The following is a 22,130-nucleotide window of genomic DNA, read 5'->3' as shown; positions in this document are numbered from 1 at the left end:
ATGACCGGGCCATGTCACATCGATGTGCTCTATCGTGAGCAGGCCAACAAGAGAGAGAGAGATAGAGAGAGAGAAGAGAGAGAAGAGAGAGAGAGAGAAGAGAGAGAGAGAGAAGAGAGAGAGAGAGAGAGAGAGAAGAGAGAGAGTCTGGAAACAACACAATAAAGTACTACGTCCTTTTCATCGTTAATTGCCCGAGCCTGCACCGGTGAGGGTTGCTCAGTCGAGAAATATTCATTCGTTTATGAAAAGACAAACTTTTGGATGGAATAGTTAATCTAAAAAAACTCAATTTTGTTTAATAATTTATAAAGCTTTGTTTCCCATGCAATAACTACAACTTGAGTACTTTTTTTAAAATTATTTTACTACTACTGCTATGCTGTTATACATGAATTATGTTATACGTTCGAAAACTTGAGCATTTTGTACTCTGCGATCGAGCCCTCTGTACGCTGCGAACGAGTTTCACGAATGCACGTCTAGATGGCGCTAGTTTTTCAGATTCAATTCGTGCACCTGAACAGGAAATCGAGCAGTTCATCGATGGCGGTAAAAAATGTAGCCGCATTCCTCGCTTATCGCGGTATAGTTGTTTCTTCTACACCTACTTTTTCGGAGTTGACCGGTGTATTAACAAAGGTTACCATCACCTAATAAAATTATGTAATATTTGTAAATATGTAAATTCCCGCCGAATGAATATATTTCATTTAATCATTATTTCTTTCGTAAAATGATCGAGAATCAACCAAAAAGCTTCCAATTGAGCATTAGGATGTAATCCTCTGCTCGATTGTAATGATTCACTTCGTGCAAAAGCAAAAGGAAATGCAAGGAAATTCATTCATGTCAATCAAACTGTAAAAGTTGATAAATGTGTTTATTGAGATAATTATTCTGAAAATATAAACGAAGCACGAGGCCCGGGGTACTTACAACGATCTACTAATACGTCTAGAGCTCTATTCTTTACTTTATGTTACGCTACGTAGTCATGTGCAAAAACTACCGCTTCAACGCACTCTACTATGTATACGACCTGCTGATGAACGGCCAGGCCGTATGTCTTAAGTGGTGGTATGGTTGTTCGGCTGTTTGATATATTCTCTCTTTGATACACGTGATACCATTTTCAATGGAAGACAGTTTTGTGCAGACATGTGTAAGGATAGAACATCGGGGTATGACAAAAAGGAGAATTGTAAAATTTTCTCTCACAACAATCTTTCAAATGTTTTGTCAGGTGGATGAAGAAGACAAAGTTAAAACAAAAGATGGACCTTAAGCATTCCATTCAATGAGCTGCATCTGTAACAGCATCGGTAGTTATTGGTAGCATGCTACTGCACTAGGATTATAATGGCAATCCGTTCATTTCGAGCATCTAGTCCACTAGGAACATTCCCTCACGCGCGATACGCCCTTAGGGTGTGTAGGATTAAAACAGTAGATAAATATACGCTTCCGACCAGTTCAGAACTGAGCCGGAATGCATTTGCTTACAGTCTAATCGATAACTCAACATCACAAGTTCCTGTGCGTGTAACACTAGCCACATTACACTAGAAAGCTGAAGATTCGTCTGCCACAGGTATGACTCCTCTTCGCTCTGTGTGTTTGTGTGTACATTATCATAAAAACAGCTCTAATGAAGGAATTCTACATAAACGATGTCTGCCCATAGTCATATACTGACTGGAACGAATAATTTCTTCCCACGTATGACGTGGCTACGGGTAATTTTGTGGTGTTGTTGCTAATTGGCCTAACGATTGAACCTACGATTGGGGCATGTTTTTATTCGACTCAGCACGTGTCGCACCCAACAACGTAACATCAGCTTGATTAATTTCCCTACTTCATTCTATGTGGCAGACATGGTTCCCGAATCAGATTCGGACCGAGTTTACACAATCAACAGGGGGGACACTTGGGATAGATGTTGTAGGGATTCGTGTAGGATGTGTAGGGAAAAAGGTAAGGACACTAAACTGGACAATTGCAAGGATCTTGGCATGATGCAGGGACGCTCATATTAAACACATAGAAAAATCAACTCTTAACACAAGGCAACGCACGCGTACGCAGCGCAGGACCTACTAGCGTGAGTAAACGACGACGTCATTGATTCAACGAGATCCTACAATTGATGAAGACGGTAAAGCACACCAGAGAGCGGTCGGCAGTTCGGCTGCCACCCATGCTGCCACGGATCGACGGCTTCTAATGCATCGCGATCACACGCCGATGGTGCACTTTCAGTGCGGAAACTCGGGCTCAAGACGTCTGCAGTCAGCGCCTCACCATGTCTCTCCAAACTCGCCATGCCCCACCCTGTAGTGTGTGCAGTAGTTGGTGGCATCGAGTCGAGAGAGCACGTGTGTTGCACTGCACTACAATATCCCGCCACGCCTGAGGAGTTCGACGAAGGGACTAAAGGTGCTGGCAGCGGCCGGTCACCTTATACTTCCTCCAGATGCTCCGAGAACTCGATAATACTGACGTAGGTGCCGGTGACGAAGCCGACCACACCGAACAGAATGAGAAACACATTCTTCCACAGGATCCAGTTGAAGCGACCAAAGCCGGGCTTTTCGTAGAACGTTACCAGCTCAATGACGGCCGGGAACATCAATCCCAGCGTGCTAAGGCACACGGCCCCGATGAGCGTGATGAACGGGCCCAAGTTTGGCAGTGCGGCAGCAATTATAACTGTTAGGATCTGTGAGCGAAAGAAAGCGACAATGAATGTATTTGTCTTAGGGTAGAATCGCTACAACAACTTACCACAAGGCCAATGCGAAGCGTGTACTCAGCAGCATTCTGGTGCTCGTTGAAGTTTCCCTTGATGTTTTTCCAGATGATTTCCATGGGTACATAGAACTGCAGCGAGTAGGTAAGGAATATGGCTATCGCAATCATTAACTTCACCATCTGAGCCGGCCTGTTTGGGAGAGACAAACAATATTAATTCTTGATTGCCTCAAACACACATTCACAACTTAACACTTACACTTCCTCTACGGGGAGATTCAACGTGATGCTGCCCTTAGTTTCATCGCCGTACTTCAAATATCCCAGAAAGCCTACTGTAGCGTACAGCATCACCACAACCGACATGCCAGTGTTCAGCACGCCCGGACAGCCGATAAAGTTCTGCGGGTTCTTCATATTGTTTTCCAGCGACATCACTACACCAATACCTTCCAGCGCGAAGATGACGGTACCGAAGAACATGGGCAAATGCTGAACTTCAGCCATAGCCTTCCGTTCCGACAGTGCCGGCAGGTCGGTGACGATGTAGTACAGCGTGATGCCAACACCAGCACCGATCAGCACGTTGGCGATGAACGAGAAGGGCGTCAGATACTTCAGCTTACGGATCAGGTTGATCAAAATCAACGGTGCCAACAGCATCAGGATGTAGATGCGCACATCCCAGTACGAGTGGGTGTAATGGTCCACCACCTGCTTCAGATTGGTCGCTACGAACACGATGTAGATACAGCAGCAACCGACGAGATCGATCACTAGAAACAGGTTGATGATGAACCGAGCCAATCGTGAGTATTTCTTCAGCTGCTCGGGTCCTGCCAGGAACGCAACCTCTGCCACATCCGCAAATCCAAGCGAAGGGAGCTGAGCACGACGGCACAGGATGTGCGAGCAGCGCACCAGGATGTGTATGCAGTAGGTACAGATCGCTCCAATGGCGACGGTAGCGACCAATCCGAACCATAGTCCAGCGTTGACGAAGGCTAAAGGCATCGCAAGAATGCCCGAACCGAGCGAACCCTTCAGCAGATGAACGAGCGTTTCCATGTCCGTTGTCGGGTGAGTCAGCTTCCGGTTCTCGAACGGATTGTACGTTCCCGCTTCCTCGTCATCTTTGATCATGTCCACCAAGGGCAGGGTGGACCCGGCGGCCGTCTGTGCCGGTACATCGTTCAGCTCGGACTTCATGCGACCGAAGATGTATCCCGTAAGCTCGGACTTGCTGCCTCCGGTGAGCTGAGGACGTATTTGCTAGAAAAGACAAGACAAATATAACATAAGGTTAGTGAAATGGCATGTGGCAATGATGACCCAACAAAAAATGTACCTGTGTAAAATTTAGAGCACAATTTAACCTTAATAATCCAAATTTTTCCAATATTTTGTCCAAGATAAGGAGATTTTTACGTAAAGATTCCAAATGATAACAAACAATTTAGACAATTTCTTACTAGCCAGGAGAAGAATGCATGTTTGTATGACTGTTTTCGCTCATGGTCTACTGGGATGTGAGGCGGCTGTATGAGAACCAATCATACATTCCGCCATATTGCTTAGCAGAAACAAATCGTAACTGCTACACATTCTAGCAACGATTCACCTCTAGTTTACATCATTTACATCGTCCTCGATCAATGTCGGCCATTAGCCCGGGAAGAAGAATCGCTGACATAAAATCACAAGTTTGTAGCTGTGTATGACCATGAATAATTTTGGCAACAAATGTTCTAGCCTAACCTAATAGACCGAGTTAACCTTCCGATCTATTTTGATTTTCCGTCCGGCCAAGTTGTTTAACACTCTCAGCAGGGACAATAACTTCTCCGATTGGAGGTAAATGATCTCATTAACATTTTTGCAAGTTGACGGAAGCGTGACAATTGAGAGATTCTTGGTGCAATCAGGAAAGTACGTAAAAGGGATGGATATCGGATACATTCAACGAACGGCACCAATATTTGACCTCGACCTTCACTATCGGAATCGATTGTCTGTGTCTGTGTCTGTCTGTCGACGGCTCGATCGTTCAGAGTGCACTTTCGACGTGCATTTGTTCGGCAATGATTGCCGCATGTTTTGGCGGCTAGTCAACGATTACTGCGCGCAAGCGCATCCTCTGCATCAGTACAGTGGGAAGAATTCGACGCGGTTCGTGCAAGCTGTAGTGCGTCGTAGAATCTGGGTCAGACACGTTCCATTCGGGTGCGTACTCCCTGAGATCTTGATCTGACTCTGCTTTTTCCCCCGAGCACGGGGTATAGCAATGTGGTCGGGTAGAGAGCACATGCGCCGAGCTAGAACATGTACTACACGCAACATGAGTGTGCACGTGTCCAATGTCTGATGATCAGCACGCAACGAGCACGTGTTTGTTCGAATTTGCCCGTCGGGCTTGTGGATATGCCAGTCATTGGAGAAAAATTTGGCAACGATCTGCCCCAAATCAACTATCGCCCTCGTTTAACCCGAATCGACTAGCGGAGTTATATGTTCGCCTGTACTTCGAGAGTTGTGTATGGTTTTTAGCAATGTAAACAATGCTAATTCTCCTGTTGAGTGCGATGACTGCTGCTTGTGCAGTACTAAAACACCATCAAGCTTAACTGAGGGGAGATTTGGTTTTGAGTTGTTTTTTTTTCTTCTTCTCTCGTGTTCTCTTTCCGCATTGCAAAAGTCAATAAAGCATCGCATAGCGCCTGCGTATGGGTGAGGGTGTTTATTTTTAAAGCGCTGAGCAAAACAAAACCACCAGCTCAGAAGTCTGAAGCTCAACCTCCGAGCGCGACTCTTGGCGCGACGCTTCACACGCACCCAGCGCGTCGCGTGCCTGGGTGAAATGTGATTTTTTGTGAATTCTTCGCCTGTGAACGGCACCGATCCGGTCCTAGGTTAATTTACCCCCATCAAGGCGAAGGAAGGCTGGTGGCGGCACGATCGACCTGCAGTCGCGTCTCAAGATCCGAAGCAGAGATCTTGACACAAGATTGTGTCAAGTTTAAATTTACAAGTGCCGGGGAGACATTGAAAACCTACCAGCCGGCACGAGTCACACGTGACGTGTCTGGTTGGTTAGTTGGTGAATTGTCAAACTTATCACGCAGTTATCGCGGCATATCGCGGCTGGGATGTAAAATATACAAAAATCAGTGGTCCAGAAGCAAACATTTGTCAAATCATGGAATTTTATTTCTTTTATAGATCTCCTTGATATTGTAACCGATCATTTTGTAACTTGAACAATTGTGTATTATGTGAGATTTAAGTTGGTTCGCACATTCTGCCGCTTTTCGCACGCAAGAACAAAGTGTCGTCGATCGTGGCGTTGGAAGCGATCGCTTTTGGTCAACGGTTTGCCTTGCGGTCGCGGTACCATCACGTACGTAGGAAAGCGCGTTACGCTCTGATGTGTGATCTAAATTTGGAATGTTTTACTACAGCCAGTGGTCGGCCAGTGGTACAGCAGTGGTGAGAACTCCTACGACGCCGCGCTGTCGTGCCGTATAGAAAGATCCGTATTTGCCATGGTGAGTAGGTGCCACAAATATGTGTGCTTTTTTGTTTTTTGTTCCATCTCCTCTCCGCGTTCGGGCAGCTGGAGCACGTATTTTTCAACAAAAAAACATTGAGCATAGCGTCCCGATAGAACCGCTCAAAAATGTGTTTATTCATTGGCATCGCAAAGCAATGTTTGGAGGGCATCTATAGAGCGAAAGCGACAGCGATGCGTAGTGGGTGCGATTCTTGCGCCTAGTTGTTATTGAATGATCAAATCATTTCCGAGACCGATCGAGATTGGCAATTAATGAAGACGGATTGCCAATTTCGTCGATTAAGGCGCGGGCAAAAAATAGCTCGCAACGACACCGAGGCTACCCCGACAGGAAGCGAATGCTTGGAATGCCAATGGTGAGCTGAAATGAGTCTGTTATTCCTTGCGTCGATGTTATTTTAAGGATGGTTTAATTAATCGTACTATTGTTTTAATTGCATTTTATTTTTAGACTTTTATGATTCAGTTCATTTCTCAGTGGTCTGCTGGTTTCCTCTCAGCAATGTCGCAGAGAAAGGAAATGACATTCTCCGATGCACTTGCACCTACCGGTAGTAGTCAATGGTGAAAGTAAGTAGGTAAGAAAGTAATTTTCCTTGACCGTCTGCGTGGGAAGCAAATAAAAAAAATGACACACAGACCCTCATAGAAAACATTCATTTTGAACAACCTCAAGCAAAACGTTCAACACATGCGATTGCTCTCGTTTTGCCACTCTCAGCCGACCCCCTTTCGCTAGCTGCCGGAAGGTGCAAATGCGCTTGTGCAAACTGCACAACACATTGTTGCACCCACTGGAACGCTCATCGCGTTGCAGCTGTCACCATACACGACGATCCGCGGGATCCGTGATCGGTGTGCTTCGGCACAGGCGTGCATCTCCTGCGCTAGAAATGCACACCGTTCGGATAGTTTGGTGTACCCAACCGCAAACCGCACGTTTTACACTGGCGTTGCCTTTTCCCGGGCGAACGGAATACTGCTTCACGTAGCAGATATTTTAGCGGAAAACATGCGTCAACCGAAACTGACCAAACAATGGGTCATTTATAAGCACGTGGCTAATGTATGTGTTATGGATTGTAGTTGCCGTGCTGCCGTAAACAGTAATATTTAGAGCTTGGCTGGTGTTTACAACTCGATTAATGCCATTCCGAAAATCGCTATCATTTTTTCTTCTCTTGTTTTGTGGTGAAGCTTATGCCCTTCATCGCCGGTTTAGATTTTACCCAACAACTTAATGACGTGGGATTGAATATGAAATGAAACCGATTATTCAAAATTGTAACACCAAATCGACACCATTTTAGGTCGGTATGTGTCATCGTTGTGAATGCTTTTAACTGTAGAGAGAGAAGAAAAATACGCTCTTTTTCTTGCCCGAACACTAAAACTCGGTCGTTCTTTGCCAGCCATATTAACAGCGTCAATAATTATCCCTGTAGCTTTACTTAAGCATGAAATGCGACCAATCGCTCTAACAACGGCAATTACATTCTTTGAACCAGTTCAAACTGGTAAGCATGGGATAAATATACACTCCGTCTCACCCGACCAGAACCTTTCAGCCATGTGGCCGTGCTTGCCGGGCAGAGATCAGTCAGAGTTTTGCTGTATGTTGTGTGTACTATGTGCAACAAAATGTGCCGTGCTTAACATGTGCACGCTGTTGTTCTGAAGGTGCCATTATCGAAATACTCACTGCGCCATAGTGCATTGGCGGATCGTTAGAAAAACAGTTCAGTAGCACTAATGAACCATCAAATATTCAATAAAAAAAACTTAAACCTAAACATGGCTTCATTACACTACCGATAGCGATCAAATGATTGAATTCATTCATGAAATTTTGCCCTTATTGCCAATTGATCCAACTCATACCACTAGACACCGATCACGCGTCTCAAATAGCGCTCCCTTTCTCATCATAATTCTACAGCAAGCAAATTCACTTCAGCATGGTGTGAGGTTGCTCAACGTCTCACAGTCAATAAGTACACAACAACAGGACAAAAAACACATTTGAAATAAAAACAGTTCAAGCAAGAAATGAAAATCAATATACTCAACACCTCCGGAATGTTATTATTGTGTTTTTAAACCTATCGCGAGTGCCTACTCGGTACTTGGTGCCATGTGATAGGAAGGTTTTTAGCTGCAAAAAAAGAAGAAGGTGCTAAGCTCGAAGTTCATATTTCACCGTCCGTGTCGGTCGCACATTTACCGTTCGCAGCTCAGGTTCACCGCTAAGGGTTGCATCGCTAGCATTTTTGTGGCGTGATCGCTTGCGGAAGGAAGCGCACAAAAACGCCCTACGCTCTCTTTCCCGTCTGGTTGCTGCTAGTTGCGATTAATATGTGCATTTACAAACCAACCTTCCCTTGGGTGGAGCCAGACAACACAAACACACATGTGTGGGGTACCTTTTTATGTCAACTTTACGTTTTAAGTGCATGTTTGGCTGGAGCTTGTCGCTATGTTTCTCGGGCACTGAGAGCTCAACTCAAAGAAGCTCTTTTGAGATAGAGAAAAGTTGTTTCCACTGATTTACTGAGCTGATTTTGTTCAACTCAAATAATTGCATATTGCATAAGACGCCCCTTGTCAATCACGGATAAGATCGCCATCGATCGCGTGCGTGATGGAAAAGAACCTTCTAACGGCTGCTTCCTGGAATTGAAATCAATTATCTAATTAAGCTCACGCGTGCGCACACACACACACACACACACACACCGATCGTATTTATCGGCGCTGCTAATTTTCTCCTCTTTCATCGCGTCGACAGCCCAATCGAGTGGCCAATTATTGGTACCCGCAGCCAATAGGTGTAAATTGTGTGCGTGTGTGCGTTCTGCTACCGAGACAGGATACGTCGAAGCGGCGGTAGAAGATGGAGCGACCACTTGGTGAACAGAAAAAATCAACACGAAGGCTAAATTACAGGTGGCCGCACACACCCGTATCGCAATATCTGATAACGTGCCCTTCGCCGACCGTCGTCTCGTCGTGCGCATTCCGCGGTTTTCCGCCAACGGAGCCAGCCGGTTCGAGGCGGCTACTCAGCTCGCACGTGCGGCGTGTAAAGTGGTTGAGCAATCTGGCCCCTCCTTTCCCAACCACTCGGTACAAGATCGCGCGACACCTCGAGTGAGTGGAGATGGCGGATGGTGGCGTAAAGCTAATCTCGTCTAGGAGGAGGCCACCCGGAAGGGGCCCGTTGTCTTTAGTGGGCTTAATTCGGATAATTTCTGCCGTCTTATGAGCAACTGCAATGGCTTTCCGAAGCTCGGAATAGAATTATCGGAGGAAGTGCGTCGCACAAAAGGGTGCACTAGGTGAGAGACGCTTTGAGCTGAGGGGAGGGCTGTAACATTCTGATATTTCGCCCTATATTACGATTCGGGAGCGGTTTCAATGCCAACCAGGTATCTAATTGAGCTGAAGGGCAGCGTTTTATGTACACATTTACGGTGGACGGTAGTGGCACCGATATCGGTTGGTGGGTAAGTTAGGTGTGCGTCTGATAAGATATACTCCATTTGGACATGTAAATTGTAGCACATTTAGAACAATGTAAACAGAGACGGAGCAGCTGCTTTTTAAATGGAACCGTGAGGGCACTCTTAAAAGTAGCCCTTTTAGCACCTTTTCCGTTGAGTCATCAACATGAATTCACTACGTATTTGACTTGATATATGAATACTTTTATAATACATTACAAGAGTTATGAAAAAAATCTGCAATTTAAATATTTTCAATTGAAAAAAGCTGGTGAACTTATGTGAATTTTCATTGGGTTCTATGTATCTGCTAATGCATGCCAATATAGAAGACTCCGTTAGAACCTTAAATGTGTATAATTTAGTTACTTTTCACTAGAGCAGGGGTCTCCAAACTACGGCCCGCGGGTCATCCTTATTTTAAGTTTTTCCATTTCAGGACAAACATATAGATGAAATAATATAAATGTGTTACAATTGTATACATTCTGTTAGTATTTTCTTATAACAACGTGATTTAACTTTCACGCATAAGCTACACATAACGCCAAAATGGCCCTCAACATCATTATTTGTGAAGGCAATGCGGCCTGTGAAGGGAAAAGTTTGGAGAATTCCTGCTCTAGATCATAAGTTATGCGCTTTGAATTGATGAATCTAAGAGTATATAGTTCTATTAACTAAATACAACATTCAAATAATGTATCTGACAGTCAAAGATTGTTATCTTCAAAACGTTAATTGATAATAACGGAACAAACATTGGTGCCTTAGTGGCAAAGATAGGTAAATTAGAGACAACATCTTGCCACAACGATTGTATTTACTTTATTATTGATTTATTGATGTATTTAGTTTGGTTATTTTAAATTAAGACTTGCAGTCCTTACTTCGGCGTTTAATATACAACACTTCAACAGCAAAAGCGCGCGTACAAAATGCAAACAATTAAACTCTCCTCTCCTTTACCACAAGTCTTATCCTTCCCCTACATTGACCACCCTTCAAAACGGTTCTCCGGCAAAAGTCAGGAGAATATATTCTTTCTCTCGGGCTCTTGAGTTTCCCCTTCGTATGAAATTGGGGAAAAATGTAATGCGCCATACCATGACCTTGCCAAACGGCGGCATGCTTGCGTGATGTGTAGCACGTCTTCTGCTCCTGGAACCCACTCCCCTATCATCAATCGCAATCAAGACGCAATGCCCCCACTCCGTTTGCTGGGACGGACGCAACGCAGGGCAGCGAAGGGCTTGGTTGGTTCTCCTGCTAGCCACAACAGCCTGTCAATTGGGGGCCGTGGACGAGTAGCGGAGAATGCAACCGAAGGAAGGTCGGTTTCTCTTTCAATACAACACATTTCTTTGGACAGCAAGTTGACGTGCAAAGGAAAGTAACGACGCAGTTTGCTGCTTGACGGGAAAGATAAAATGGAACTGTTTCCGGAGTTGTAGGAGCACCACAACATACATAAAATAAAAACATACATAACCAAGATTTGTCGGTCGGTTCATTCTGTGCGATGGGGTTGGCACAAGACTGATTGCACCCTAGCGGCCTTAGCAATCTCCTGCGGCAATGCCGGCTCTTACCGGGTCTGTGACCAGTGTACAAGCCAAGAGACCCAGTTACTCAATTACTGCCTTTCGATGAATGAAGCGACAAATCGATGCGGACAGTTGCAATTCGTTCGTCGTCCGCCAGCAGTACAGTGTTGTGCGGGCGCACACCCGGCAGCTAGCACGTGCTGATGTTCAACAACAGCAACAGAAAGGATCCATAAACAATTTAAACGCCCTGCTACAATTGAACGGCTTGGCGCAAAAATGGCTCCGGCGAAATGTTCCCGGCGCACGTGGAGCTGAAGTTGATTGGAGTTTCCCACTCGCAGGGTAAACGCAGGGAGCGTAAAATTAGAAGACCGCAGGGGGAGTTTGACATTTTTCTTGTCACCCACGCGGGGTAGATTCTCCCCCTTGCCCTCGTTTGTGAGCATCGCAGTGCCGCCGGCTAGACAAAGTTGCCGCTGATTACCATTTTCCAGAAAGGACGCCCTCCGGACGCTGCAGGAAATCAGCACAAACTACTGTATAATTTACAATCTGCCGCCAACGGTTGAGGTTTTTATTTTTTATTGCATCTTTTTGCCATTTCATTGCCCTTTTCACTTGCCTTCCCTGACAGACAGCAACACACTCGAGCGGTTGAATCAACACTAGAACGGGGAACAAGATTTTCTTCCGTGTTGCATCGATCAAATTCCACGCTGTCGCGTGCATGTGCATGTGCATTGCAAAGCAATTAGCGACTTGTGTTTCGCAAAAGCAACGAACCCGACATGTTCAATCCGCTTTATCTCAAAGCCAAAGCAAAAGAAAAAGGATCATGATCCACTTTTCTGAATTCGTTAACGTGCTTATCTCGTGCCGGTATGTGTGCTGCTGTATGGAGTTAAAAATACGCGACCAACAAATTATTTTGTGTTGCCTTTTTCTACATTTTCCACCGCTGCCTTTTTTTCTCTCTCTCTACACCGATAATTTGCGATCCCGGGCGTGCAAGGTCGTGCGAAGGATTTTGCCTGCCGGTAGCGAAAAATGCGCGGCGTCCGCGTCAGATGGGAGCGCAATAAATACGCATCGGAAAGCTCGACACGCCGGTGGAAAATGGATGAAAACGGTGGCTGTCCGCTCAAAACAAAGCAAAGATTCCACACCGCACCGAAACCGTGCGTCATTCATGCCCAGCCGATCGTCGCGAAAAACAGAATCGGAAGGCCTGTCATGTGGAAATGCTATTTTTAAAGGTAAAGAGCGTTATTTATGTTTACTTCGCAGCGGTCAGACAACGCCTCTTAGAATAGAACAAAGTATATTTGACCAAAAAAAAACCGGCGCATGAAACCAATTTGATAATAAATAAGCCATACTGACACCAAACATTGTGTTCCCCACAGGATAATATGCCCATCACCGTCAGCGGAAAACGAATGATGTAACATAATTTTAAGGGACAGTGTATACATCGCGCTAGAATAATACACACGAACTGGCTCGATCTGCACCGGTACGGAACTCGGAAGCAATTTTCATGGCGTTGACATCCGAAATGCCCGGTGCCAAATAAATGCACCAACCGTAACTAACGACCTGTTGCGCTTGCACGGTCGTGGTTGTGGATTAACGAGCCATTTTGAACCAACCTTCACCCTTCCTAGCGGTGCACAGCTGGACGAAGTGGAAGCAGCAGGAAGTGAACACGAGAGACACATACACATGTCATCGCAATTGCGTACCGGGTGTAAATGCAATGTAAACCGCAGCCCACATATCGATGCACCGCACCGAGGGCGACATCAAGCATTCGTCGACGTCCAATTAAACGTCCAGGTGTAACCCATCTGTGATTCAGGCTCGTTATCATCGACTCGCGCTTATCAGCGTTCCATCAATCGATTCGTGCTCGATAAGGAATGTCAGGGCAACGAGCAAGGCATGTGATGGATACCGACACGGTGCATGCAATCTTATCTACCGCGTGTGACATTTCCTTGCCGGATCTCCCAACCCACTCAAGCAGGCGGAAATGTACAGAAATTCGCCTAATCAATGTGGCAACGCCGGAAGTGCCCTTTCCCTAGTGAGCTGGTGAATCGGTGTTTGTAAGGAAATCGCATAATTTGTGTCAGCTGTGCATTTTTCCATGATTTGCAGTGTCAACAAAAACCATCAAAGCTTAAATTTGCCCACTTCTGATAGTAAACGGTGGATAAGATACGCATCAGCACACAAACACATACGCCACACCGGTACAGGTAATCAGCTTTTATGAGTCAACACACTAACGCCAGCAATGAAAGTTCCCCCGGAAGCTGCTGAAGCTGCTAATTGAATTTCCAAACGACCTTTCGGTACTTTTCCTACAAACTCACCCTGTCTGTCTGGCACAGGGAGTGGCCAAAGTTTCCATTTCCAATATGCCTTCCCCCATGCATATTGGCGCGATCGCGACGGTATAACACTTTTACACCCATGCCGGTCGTAGGTGACATCGTTTCCATCAGGCATTTATGCACACTCAGCCCACAACACAGCACGCTTTCCTGTTGCCTTTTGCTTTACCAAGAAGCGCCCTTGAGAGTGAAGTAGTGCAAACAAATTAAACAAACATGCGACGTGATCGTTGCACCGTTCGTTGCGTACGCAAACGGAGTGCAAAGGGATGGCAACGATCAACCTCCTTCGTTTATGGGTGCTTTGCTTTTCGCACCGCGCTGCTGTAAATTGTAGAACATTCAAACGGTTTTCAAACGGGTGCCCACGATGTGAGGCCGCGTGGTTAAAGCTGTGCACATTCTACGTGAAACTGATATGGCGATCGAGCTCCCTGCGGCACTGCCGACACCACTGTTTACACTTATCAGCCTTTCCTACAGCACACCTGAACTTGCAGCGAACCGCACCGGAAACAAATACACTACTACATTCGATCAACGATTCGCTCCTACTTACGGTATACTCCAGATGCTGCACCCGGCCGGGTGTTTTCTTCTTGTAATTATCCATCGCCTATCCGTGTGCCCGTTCAATGCCGTGCGTGCGTCGATCAGTCCCCGTCCAACAGTCAACCGTCCGCAGGGTCTTGCTCTGCCGAGATGCTGAACAACTGTGAGCTGTTCGAGCTGTGCCGTTGTTCAAATCCGCTCGCTGCCGTCCGACGGCGCTAAAAACAGATCGCACAATGATCGTGGCCTTTCAGCGGCACTCGCACTTGCAACTTGTGTCACGGCCTGCTAACTTTCTTCTTTCGACTAATGAACAAATTTTTGCGCCTGTCTCGCTTTCGCGCGTATTTTCGGTACGGTTCCTCCCGGTACGGTTACGGTAAGGGAACGGTCGGCGATGGGAGAAGGGAAGAAAGATTTTCTTGCTTTTCCCGCTTTTGGCTGCTGAATTTTTCACAAACGTTATTACAATCTGCGTAACGCTTCACGCCACACGAGAGACCGATCATAGGCGGATTTATTGCTTAATGTTTTGTGGTGCGCGGTTCGCGGATATCCGTCGTTTTTGTTTTTTACGAGGACAAGTGTAGCGGACAGAGAGTGCGTCCGCGTGCGACGAAGTTTCGCTGTACAATGAGAGGCCCGGCACCGCTAGCAGCCCCTTTAGAGGCGAGCGACCCTTGTGCATGCTATGGGGAGAACAATCCGATGCTCCCCGCGTTTGCGCGGCAGCACCCGCGATGTTCGGTGCGCGTCGTTCGAAAGAGAACGTTGCTCAAACATGGTGAGATGGTGAGCAAAAACCATATCTACTAAAAGCGTTTTCGATTTAATAAAAATGCCTAATGTTTGAATTATTGTTGAAGTACAAATCGATTGAATTGTAAAACATTTAGTTTACGAGTTGGAGTAAAAATTTGTTCAAGATTTTCTTACAATACTGAAAGCGTTCAACAAGTAAAGAGGAAAAACGCTTCTGGAACATTCGAAAATCATCCCTACTCTTTTCTCAATTTTCTTATTTTGCACATCTTTATCGTTTCCTTTTGGTTTGATGTTTGTTGTGGTTCTCTTTCTACCTAACCATTCGTAAACATGGTTTAAAGTGTGTTGATTTGTGCATTTGTCGTTTGTAAGATGGATAAGTTTTCAGAAAGTTACAGACATTTACTATACTAATAATTATAAAATTTGGAAAAGGGATTCATAATAACATAAATAACAGAAAAAAAACATAAATAAAACCACTAAAATGACTTTAAAAACAATGAACTGCAAAAAACGATAATTGCTTTTTAAAACAATAGAAAAATATGAAAATTTTAAAAGAAAAAAATCAAATACATATAATTATAAATAAACTGCTTTATCAGACAACTCGCACCTCAAACGATCAGATTACGATATACAAACAAGTCTGGTAAGCATGTATTTGATCGTTAGTTAAGAAGAAGAAAAAGAATAAGAAGATGATACACATTCAAATAAAACTGTGATCCTATGACAAATACTTTAAACTGCTAGTTCATTTAATGGAAATACGCCCGTAACAAATCACACTATATGATGACAAATTATTTGCAAAAATGATAAGATACTATTCCACGACGTCAGCAAACTAGAATAGTGACATAGCAGTAGCGTCTTTTATCTTGCTTAAACATTGCACCATCTACATACACGATGGCAGTAGTGGGACAAGTAGCAATGAATTATCATCATTTTCGTGAATCATTCGTCTCATTGATGTAAATATTACGTTCGCCGAGAATACATATGCAGTAGTAGAAATCATTGTTTCGCGCAAAGATTGTAATCAGTTTACGCACTAAGCATTCAATGGTTTTGACAAACGCTCGCTTATTTCAAAAACATAAAAAAGGCTCACATTTCGCCAACCGAACACTCCGCCCTTCCGATTCGAACGGTACGAGTAGTCGGTGCAGTTAGGGGCCGTTTTTTTGCAACGATACGTCAAAGCCGCAGCATAAGCACGAGCAACTTATTGTGTGCAGGTCATAATAGCGACGACGAAAGATGTGATCTCCGAGCAGATCGGTGGGCCGCGGCAAAAGGGATGCTAAACTTTAACCCGCGGTCTAGCCCATATGCGAGGGGGCATCACCTGAAGTGAAAGAAGACTCCCGATACCGGCTCAAACCAGTTTTCGTGCCAGTTTCTGTTCCACATTCTTACCTTTCTTAGGTACGTTCGGCAGGTTTCGACGCGAGATCTTCGCGTCAGCGCAAGTCCTTCGTTCCGTCGACGCATGAGGCACGGGTGAGAGGGAGGCACCATGCTCACACCAAAAACCCAACTCCATGCTTACGTTTGCAGTCTTCAGCTTCCCTGTGACTCCGGGCATGGCAACTTTTTTTTGTTGGTTGAGATTCGCGCACTACGGTTCGTGGTGAAGCCTCAGGCCTGGGAACGAAACAGTGGAAAATTCCCAAAACATAGCACCGTTGTGTGCATGTGCCGGGTTGATTATACTCTGCGCCGTGGCCGGAAGGAAGGGGAAACTCTTAGACCTGAAAACGCTAGCTCTTCGATGCATCGACACTTGAGCCATCAGCTTGAGCTTCGTGGCCCACGTTGAAAAGGGTTCCCCACTTCCAACCATCGCCGCCAATCACTGAGCCGATCTTTGCGTCACTATATTTGATCAACGTCGCATTTCATCGCACTTTTGAAGATCGTTTGTTCGCTTTCCAGCCGCAGCACCAGCAGCAGGTTCGAAAATCTGCAAATCAGAGCACTGTTTCGGTTCAAGCAAGACGACACTGCCTGCGGTACCAAAGGTCGATGCTGGACCGATGCGTATGGCTTGATTGCCAATCAATTGGCCGCCGGCGAATCGTGGTGCTTCATACTTGGCGCCGGTTTAAGGCGGATGGAAATTGGCTGAGTGGCCGGAGCAGACTCAGATCTGCTGCGACCGGCTAGCCACGACCAATTTGTTCAATTGAGCTGCAAGTATTGAAGTGTATCGCGCGTGTACTGTTCACAGATCGCTCTTGCTGAACATTTTTGTTGAATATACTTAATTGCAGTTTTATTGAAGTCAATATTGGAATGTAACAATTTTTTTGTTTTTTTTTCATAAAAAGTTATTTAAAGTATTATAACATAACCTCAAGTTCATACTTATTGCATTTATTTTTTATAATACAATTCCGATCATTATAAGTGCTGCATTATAAATATCTTCAATTTCATAGCATTACCTTTGACTACACTTTTTGTTATGTCCCGCTATGACACTAGCCGTCGTGCACTCTTACCTCAGCATAAATTCATTCATGTTTTTTTTTTCTACATCGTGAACATGAACTGCTGGCCACGTGCAGGCAAGATCTTGCTGGAGTGCGAGCCAGCGCCTGGTGTCTTTGTCACTCACACCATATCTTTGCATATCTTGAAGCGTTTCCCTCACATGTAAAATGGCGCTTGGTTAGGCGAGAACTTCCAATGCGATGGAAACTTTCCATGACGTCACACGTTCGTCAAAAATGCTGGCACGAAGCGGCGCTCGACGCCACGAAGATCGACGCTAAATGCAGTGCCGGTTGCTTTTGGCCAACGGCTGCTCTGCTACTACCAATACTACTACAGCTACTCGTACTACTATCGTTATACTGCTATACTCTTACGATTATAGTGCCCACCAAAGTGTTGAAGGTCTAGCGCAATGTGTCGTGTAATGCCGTAACGTGACATTAATTCATCTAGTTCGATGCACCTCTGATGAATACGGATAGAGTGAGCGAGAGAGAGAGTTGGTGAACTAGACACCGAATAGAGGCAGAACGAAGGTGTGTTAGAAAGAAACTAGGCTTGATGGAAAGCACAATTAACATTCTTAATATTTTCACAATTTATACATTACATTTATCCTCACGTAGTCTCGTTTTCAGAATAGAGATAGAAGCTTTGTATGTATATCAATATAATTTTCCATCTTGAAGTAAAATCTCAAACTATTCGTCACTTTAATAAGTTTGTTTTGGTTTTCTTAAATTTTTAGCAGTTTAAAATGAGGAACACATAATTAACATATTCTTATTAGGTTTTTTAGAAGTTGATGAATGTATGTCTTTAAAAATATATAATAACGATATTAGCAATTTCAAAGTACAGTCTATTCCCGAGTTACGCGGTTTTCTTGATTTAACACATCAAATGTCAAATCAGTGAAATTTGTTTCAAGAATTGTCCAATGCACTATAAATTGCATTTTTGCTGATAAATTTAATCCACTTTAAATCCAAAAATATCGGAATGTTCTGCACGAATCGTATCAAATAAGATTGTAAGATTGTAAATAAATAATATTGTCGGATAAATTATATTTAATTATTCATGATCGTAGACTTAACAACATGCCCATCATGGGTTCAAGCCCCAAATGGACCATGCCGCCATACGTGGAACTATCCTGCTATGGGGGAGAGGGGGTAATCCATAAGTCACTGAAAGCCAACCCCACAACTGGGTACAAGCAGGCCTTTACTGACAACGGTTGTTGAGCCAAAAGAATAAGAAGAATTCATAATTGTATATTATGTATCGTTAGTACCACATAATTAAGCATCAATCTTTCAGTTTCAATTCTGCTTTATATTTAAAATTTTATATTTATTTAATCGGAAAAAATAGAGTCAATTTTTTCGAGCACAAAATTATACAAATGTGTTACTTTCGGCTTGAATGCACGAAGTGAACGTATTCATTTCAAGTATAGTAATTCATTCGTTAAGAAACACTGACGACGCACTATGGGAGCAAGCCATTTATTTTAGCGGCATTTTTGCATGCACAAAAACATTTTGACTGTTTATCAAATGCTACCATTCAAATATTTCATTACACTAGAGAAACCCAAAAAAATCTATTTTCTAGAAATAAGAATTCTATTATATTTATTCTATTTGGTTAGAGCGACATAACATAGATTCATCCTTATCATATAATGATAATGTGCTAAGATTGCTAGAATTAGAATTTTCAAACCATAAACTTGATAGAAAATTAAAATTAGAATATAAACTAAAAGTTTATACAACGCTGTTTGGCATTTCCATTTTATGAATGAAGCATCTACCTAGTTGAACTCCTATCCATATAAAAGCGTTTCACCCCCAGGGAAACATGTAATAAAATGGTCTGGCACTCAAAGTGTTAAACATTATTATCATACATATACTATTCAGACAAGTCTAGTTAACTAACAAATAGCACGTGCAACATTTTTAGAACAATTACAACATTGACCATTCTAACATAAAGTTTTAAAAAGTTACTATGGTACTGCTTTAATTTGTTATTTTTTTATGAAAAGCTGGTATAAGTCTAACAACTACTTGAATTCTTCCATGACTGATTAATAAATACATACATTTATTCATGCTTCAATCCCACTTTCATGTTCATAAATTGATGAATTCACTAATTGTAAAATATTTTTTTTTCAACTAAAATAAAAATACCAAAAAAGTAGCGGTAGTACTATGCGCCTGAAGGTATGCAATTCAACATTAATCTTGCAATATATAAATCATCCACGTGAGCAGTGATTCTAACAACACCAAATTTTTGCTCGTAAATCTAGCCGTAGTTTCTGATTAATCACACAACACATTTACAATGAATACAATTCAATGAGCTGATTTCATTAATCATGCGTCGCTACAGCAGATGCTTTACCTGTTTTAAAATAAATTATAAACTTCCAATCTGTATGATTGTTCAGTCAGTCAAAGAAATAATTTTGACAAATCATTTTGTATATCGTTTTCACAAAACTCCTATTCACAACACAACTTAACTTTTACATTGCTGAACATTTCTGAACGACGAAATCTACATTCATATTAAGTTTCCAAAATATTATTTAATTAACACAGTAGTAAGTCAATGGAATACGAAGAGTGTTGATGATTTAAAATAAAAAAGACAAAAATTCAAAATGAATATTAAAAACTTCTTTCAAATTCAAAAGTCATTTACGTGGTACTTAGTGTATATATTATTCTACTTATAGAGGAAATTTTAATTAAGCAGATCAATATTAGTTAATGACACTACCATGTAAACAATTGTAAGGGCTATTTAACATATTCAAGCAACTGTGAACACTTTGTAACTAATGAATCAACATTATTTTCCAACTGCCTAAAATACATCCTCTATTTTACTTCCTCGCAAGTGTCTCTGAGTAAACAAGCATTATTACTTCACGCAACACTTCACTTGTTACAACTCCACCGTATTTGGTGGTAGGAGCCCAAATTTATTTTCAGTACTTTTCCACTATATTCGGCAATGGCCTACTAACCTTGTCCCGATAACAACCACTCGAGATCCAACAGAGCTCACTTCAAGCTCCTCTTCCTCTACCCGTCGTTAGTGAACATGAGCACGCCATACAGTCTGTTCGCACGCCAACGATATTCACGAAAGCAACCCGTGGCGACCCAAGGACTAGTTCATGATCGTCGAGATTGATGTGGGTTCTAATACGATTCGCAAGAGGCACAGAAATTCAGCAAAAACAATATGAACGGTGGAGAAATCATTAAAAATACAAAAGATCGAATGATCTTCTATATTTCCAGCTCACTCTTTTCCCTCTAGCACACCATTCACAACCTTCACCGGTGCCTTTGAGCATTGTGCTAATAAAATCGTTTATTCTCGCTAATTTTGGTGATTACCATTAACATTTACATTTTATTCATCGACGTCAATCCGATACGTTACTCACCTTTAGACGATCCGGTGATTGCGATACGACAAAACAACTTAATCTGGGAGCACCTTTCACTGATTCCTAACAAACTTGAGTGAAATCGAAACTTACATATAATACGAATACTGTAAGGTATTTTAATTATTACACTGCGAATTTTTTTCTTAAGTTCTTTTACACTAAACTGGTACGCTTAGCCGTACACTGAAAGGACGAAGCAACGATCAAACCAAGCCAGATTGCACATTCAAATCCGGTGATAAAATGTCTGAAACGGTACGCTGTCGAGGCTCGACTGAGCGACCACTTTTGGGGTCCGTCCGGTGTACGGGTCGCAGCTAGTCCTGTGTTTGTGTGTTCTACCAAGCGGTAGGGGTATAATGGGGGGTTACAATTTATGCGCAACATGCCTTCACTACCACTCCGCTAGCGCACCGGAACACCATGTCCAACTTTCGGCCTGTTCTGTGGGGAGTAAATTCCGGCAACATGAGATCCGATTGTGAGATTGTCATTTGTGTTGACTGTTTGTCAGCGTACTGTTTTGGTGTGCGAGTTTGCAAATCACCTACACCGCGAAATTTGATCACATAGTGCCACTGTTGCCACTAGCGTAGCCGGCGGTATCCTCTCCAGCGCATCTCTATGAACAAAGTGTTCTGTATTGGTGGAACACCATTTCGGTGGTCATAAAATCTCGGTATGCCGATGACCCACCCACCACAAGCACATCCATCTTCACCCTACGCTGCTACCCAGTGGCAGAGTGGATCGTTTTGGACTGCTATTGTTTACTCAAGTGCAAACGGCCTATTGACGTGGGAGCGCACCCGAACCACCGAGGGTACTTGTGTTGGTTTGATCACATTATATACCCCTTCCAGCATGACGGAGATCAAGGCAGCAACGTGTGCGGAAAGACACGATCACATTCGTTGTGTTTTATGAATGAAATCGCATTCTGCCCGCGGAACGGAATGTATCCAGTATCGCGTCGTGCACTTTCACCCCGAGCAATCAATTCCAATCTGGCATACTTGACAT

At 43.6% G+C, this 22,130-nt stretch overlaps 2 protein-coding genes across 3 annotated transcripts in view; both read right to left on the bottom strand.

Moving 5' to 3' along the window:
• The window catches only part of LOC120958548 (60S ribosomal protein L37a), a 342,039-nt gene extending 334,388 nt beyond the window's left edge, over positions 1-7,651 (bottom strand). The window contains exon 1 of the mRNA XM_049608379.1: positions 7,631-7,651. Within this exon, the coding sequence (XP_049464336.1) occupies positions 7,631-7,633 (3 nt within the window). The 5' untranslated portion in view covers positions 7,634-7,651. The remainder of the gene's footprint in view (positions 1-7,630) is intronic.
• Positions 847-21,386, bottom strand: LOC120955385 (proton-coupled amino acid transporter-like protein pathetic). 2 transcript variants are annotated; one of them, XM_040376216.2, is made up of 4 exons: positions 21,102-21,386; positions 3,017-4,029; positions 2,791-2,947; positions 847-2,725 (listed from the first exon to the last, which is right to left on the bottom strand). In XM_040376216.2, exons 2-4 carry the CDS (start codon positions 3,964-3,966, stop codon positions 2,465-2,467), a joined length of 1,368 nt encoding a protein of 455 aa, XP_040232150.1. In that variant the 5' UTR covers positions 3,967-4,029; positions 21,102-21,386; the 3' UTR covers positions 847-2,464. The 2 variants fall into 2 exon arrangements, with proteins under 2 accessions (XP_040232150.1, XP_040232149.1); XM_040376215.2 differs by lacking the exon at positions 21,102-21,386 and adding an exon at positions 14,343-14,996.
• Positions 21,387-22,130: the final 744 nt, after the last annotated feature.

This window comes from Anopheles coluzzii, chromosome 3, assembly GCF_943734685.1.
Source record: "Anopheles coluzzii chromosome 3, AcolN3, whole genome shotgun sequence".
Taxonomy (NCBI): Eukaryota; Metazoa; Arthropoda; class Insecta; order Diptera; family Culicidae; genus Anopheles; species Anopheles coluzzii.
The sequence above is the reverse complement of the archived record's forward strand: the minus strand, read 5'-3'. Positions and strand labels throughout refer to the sequence as shown.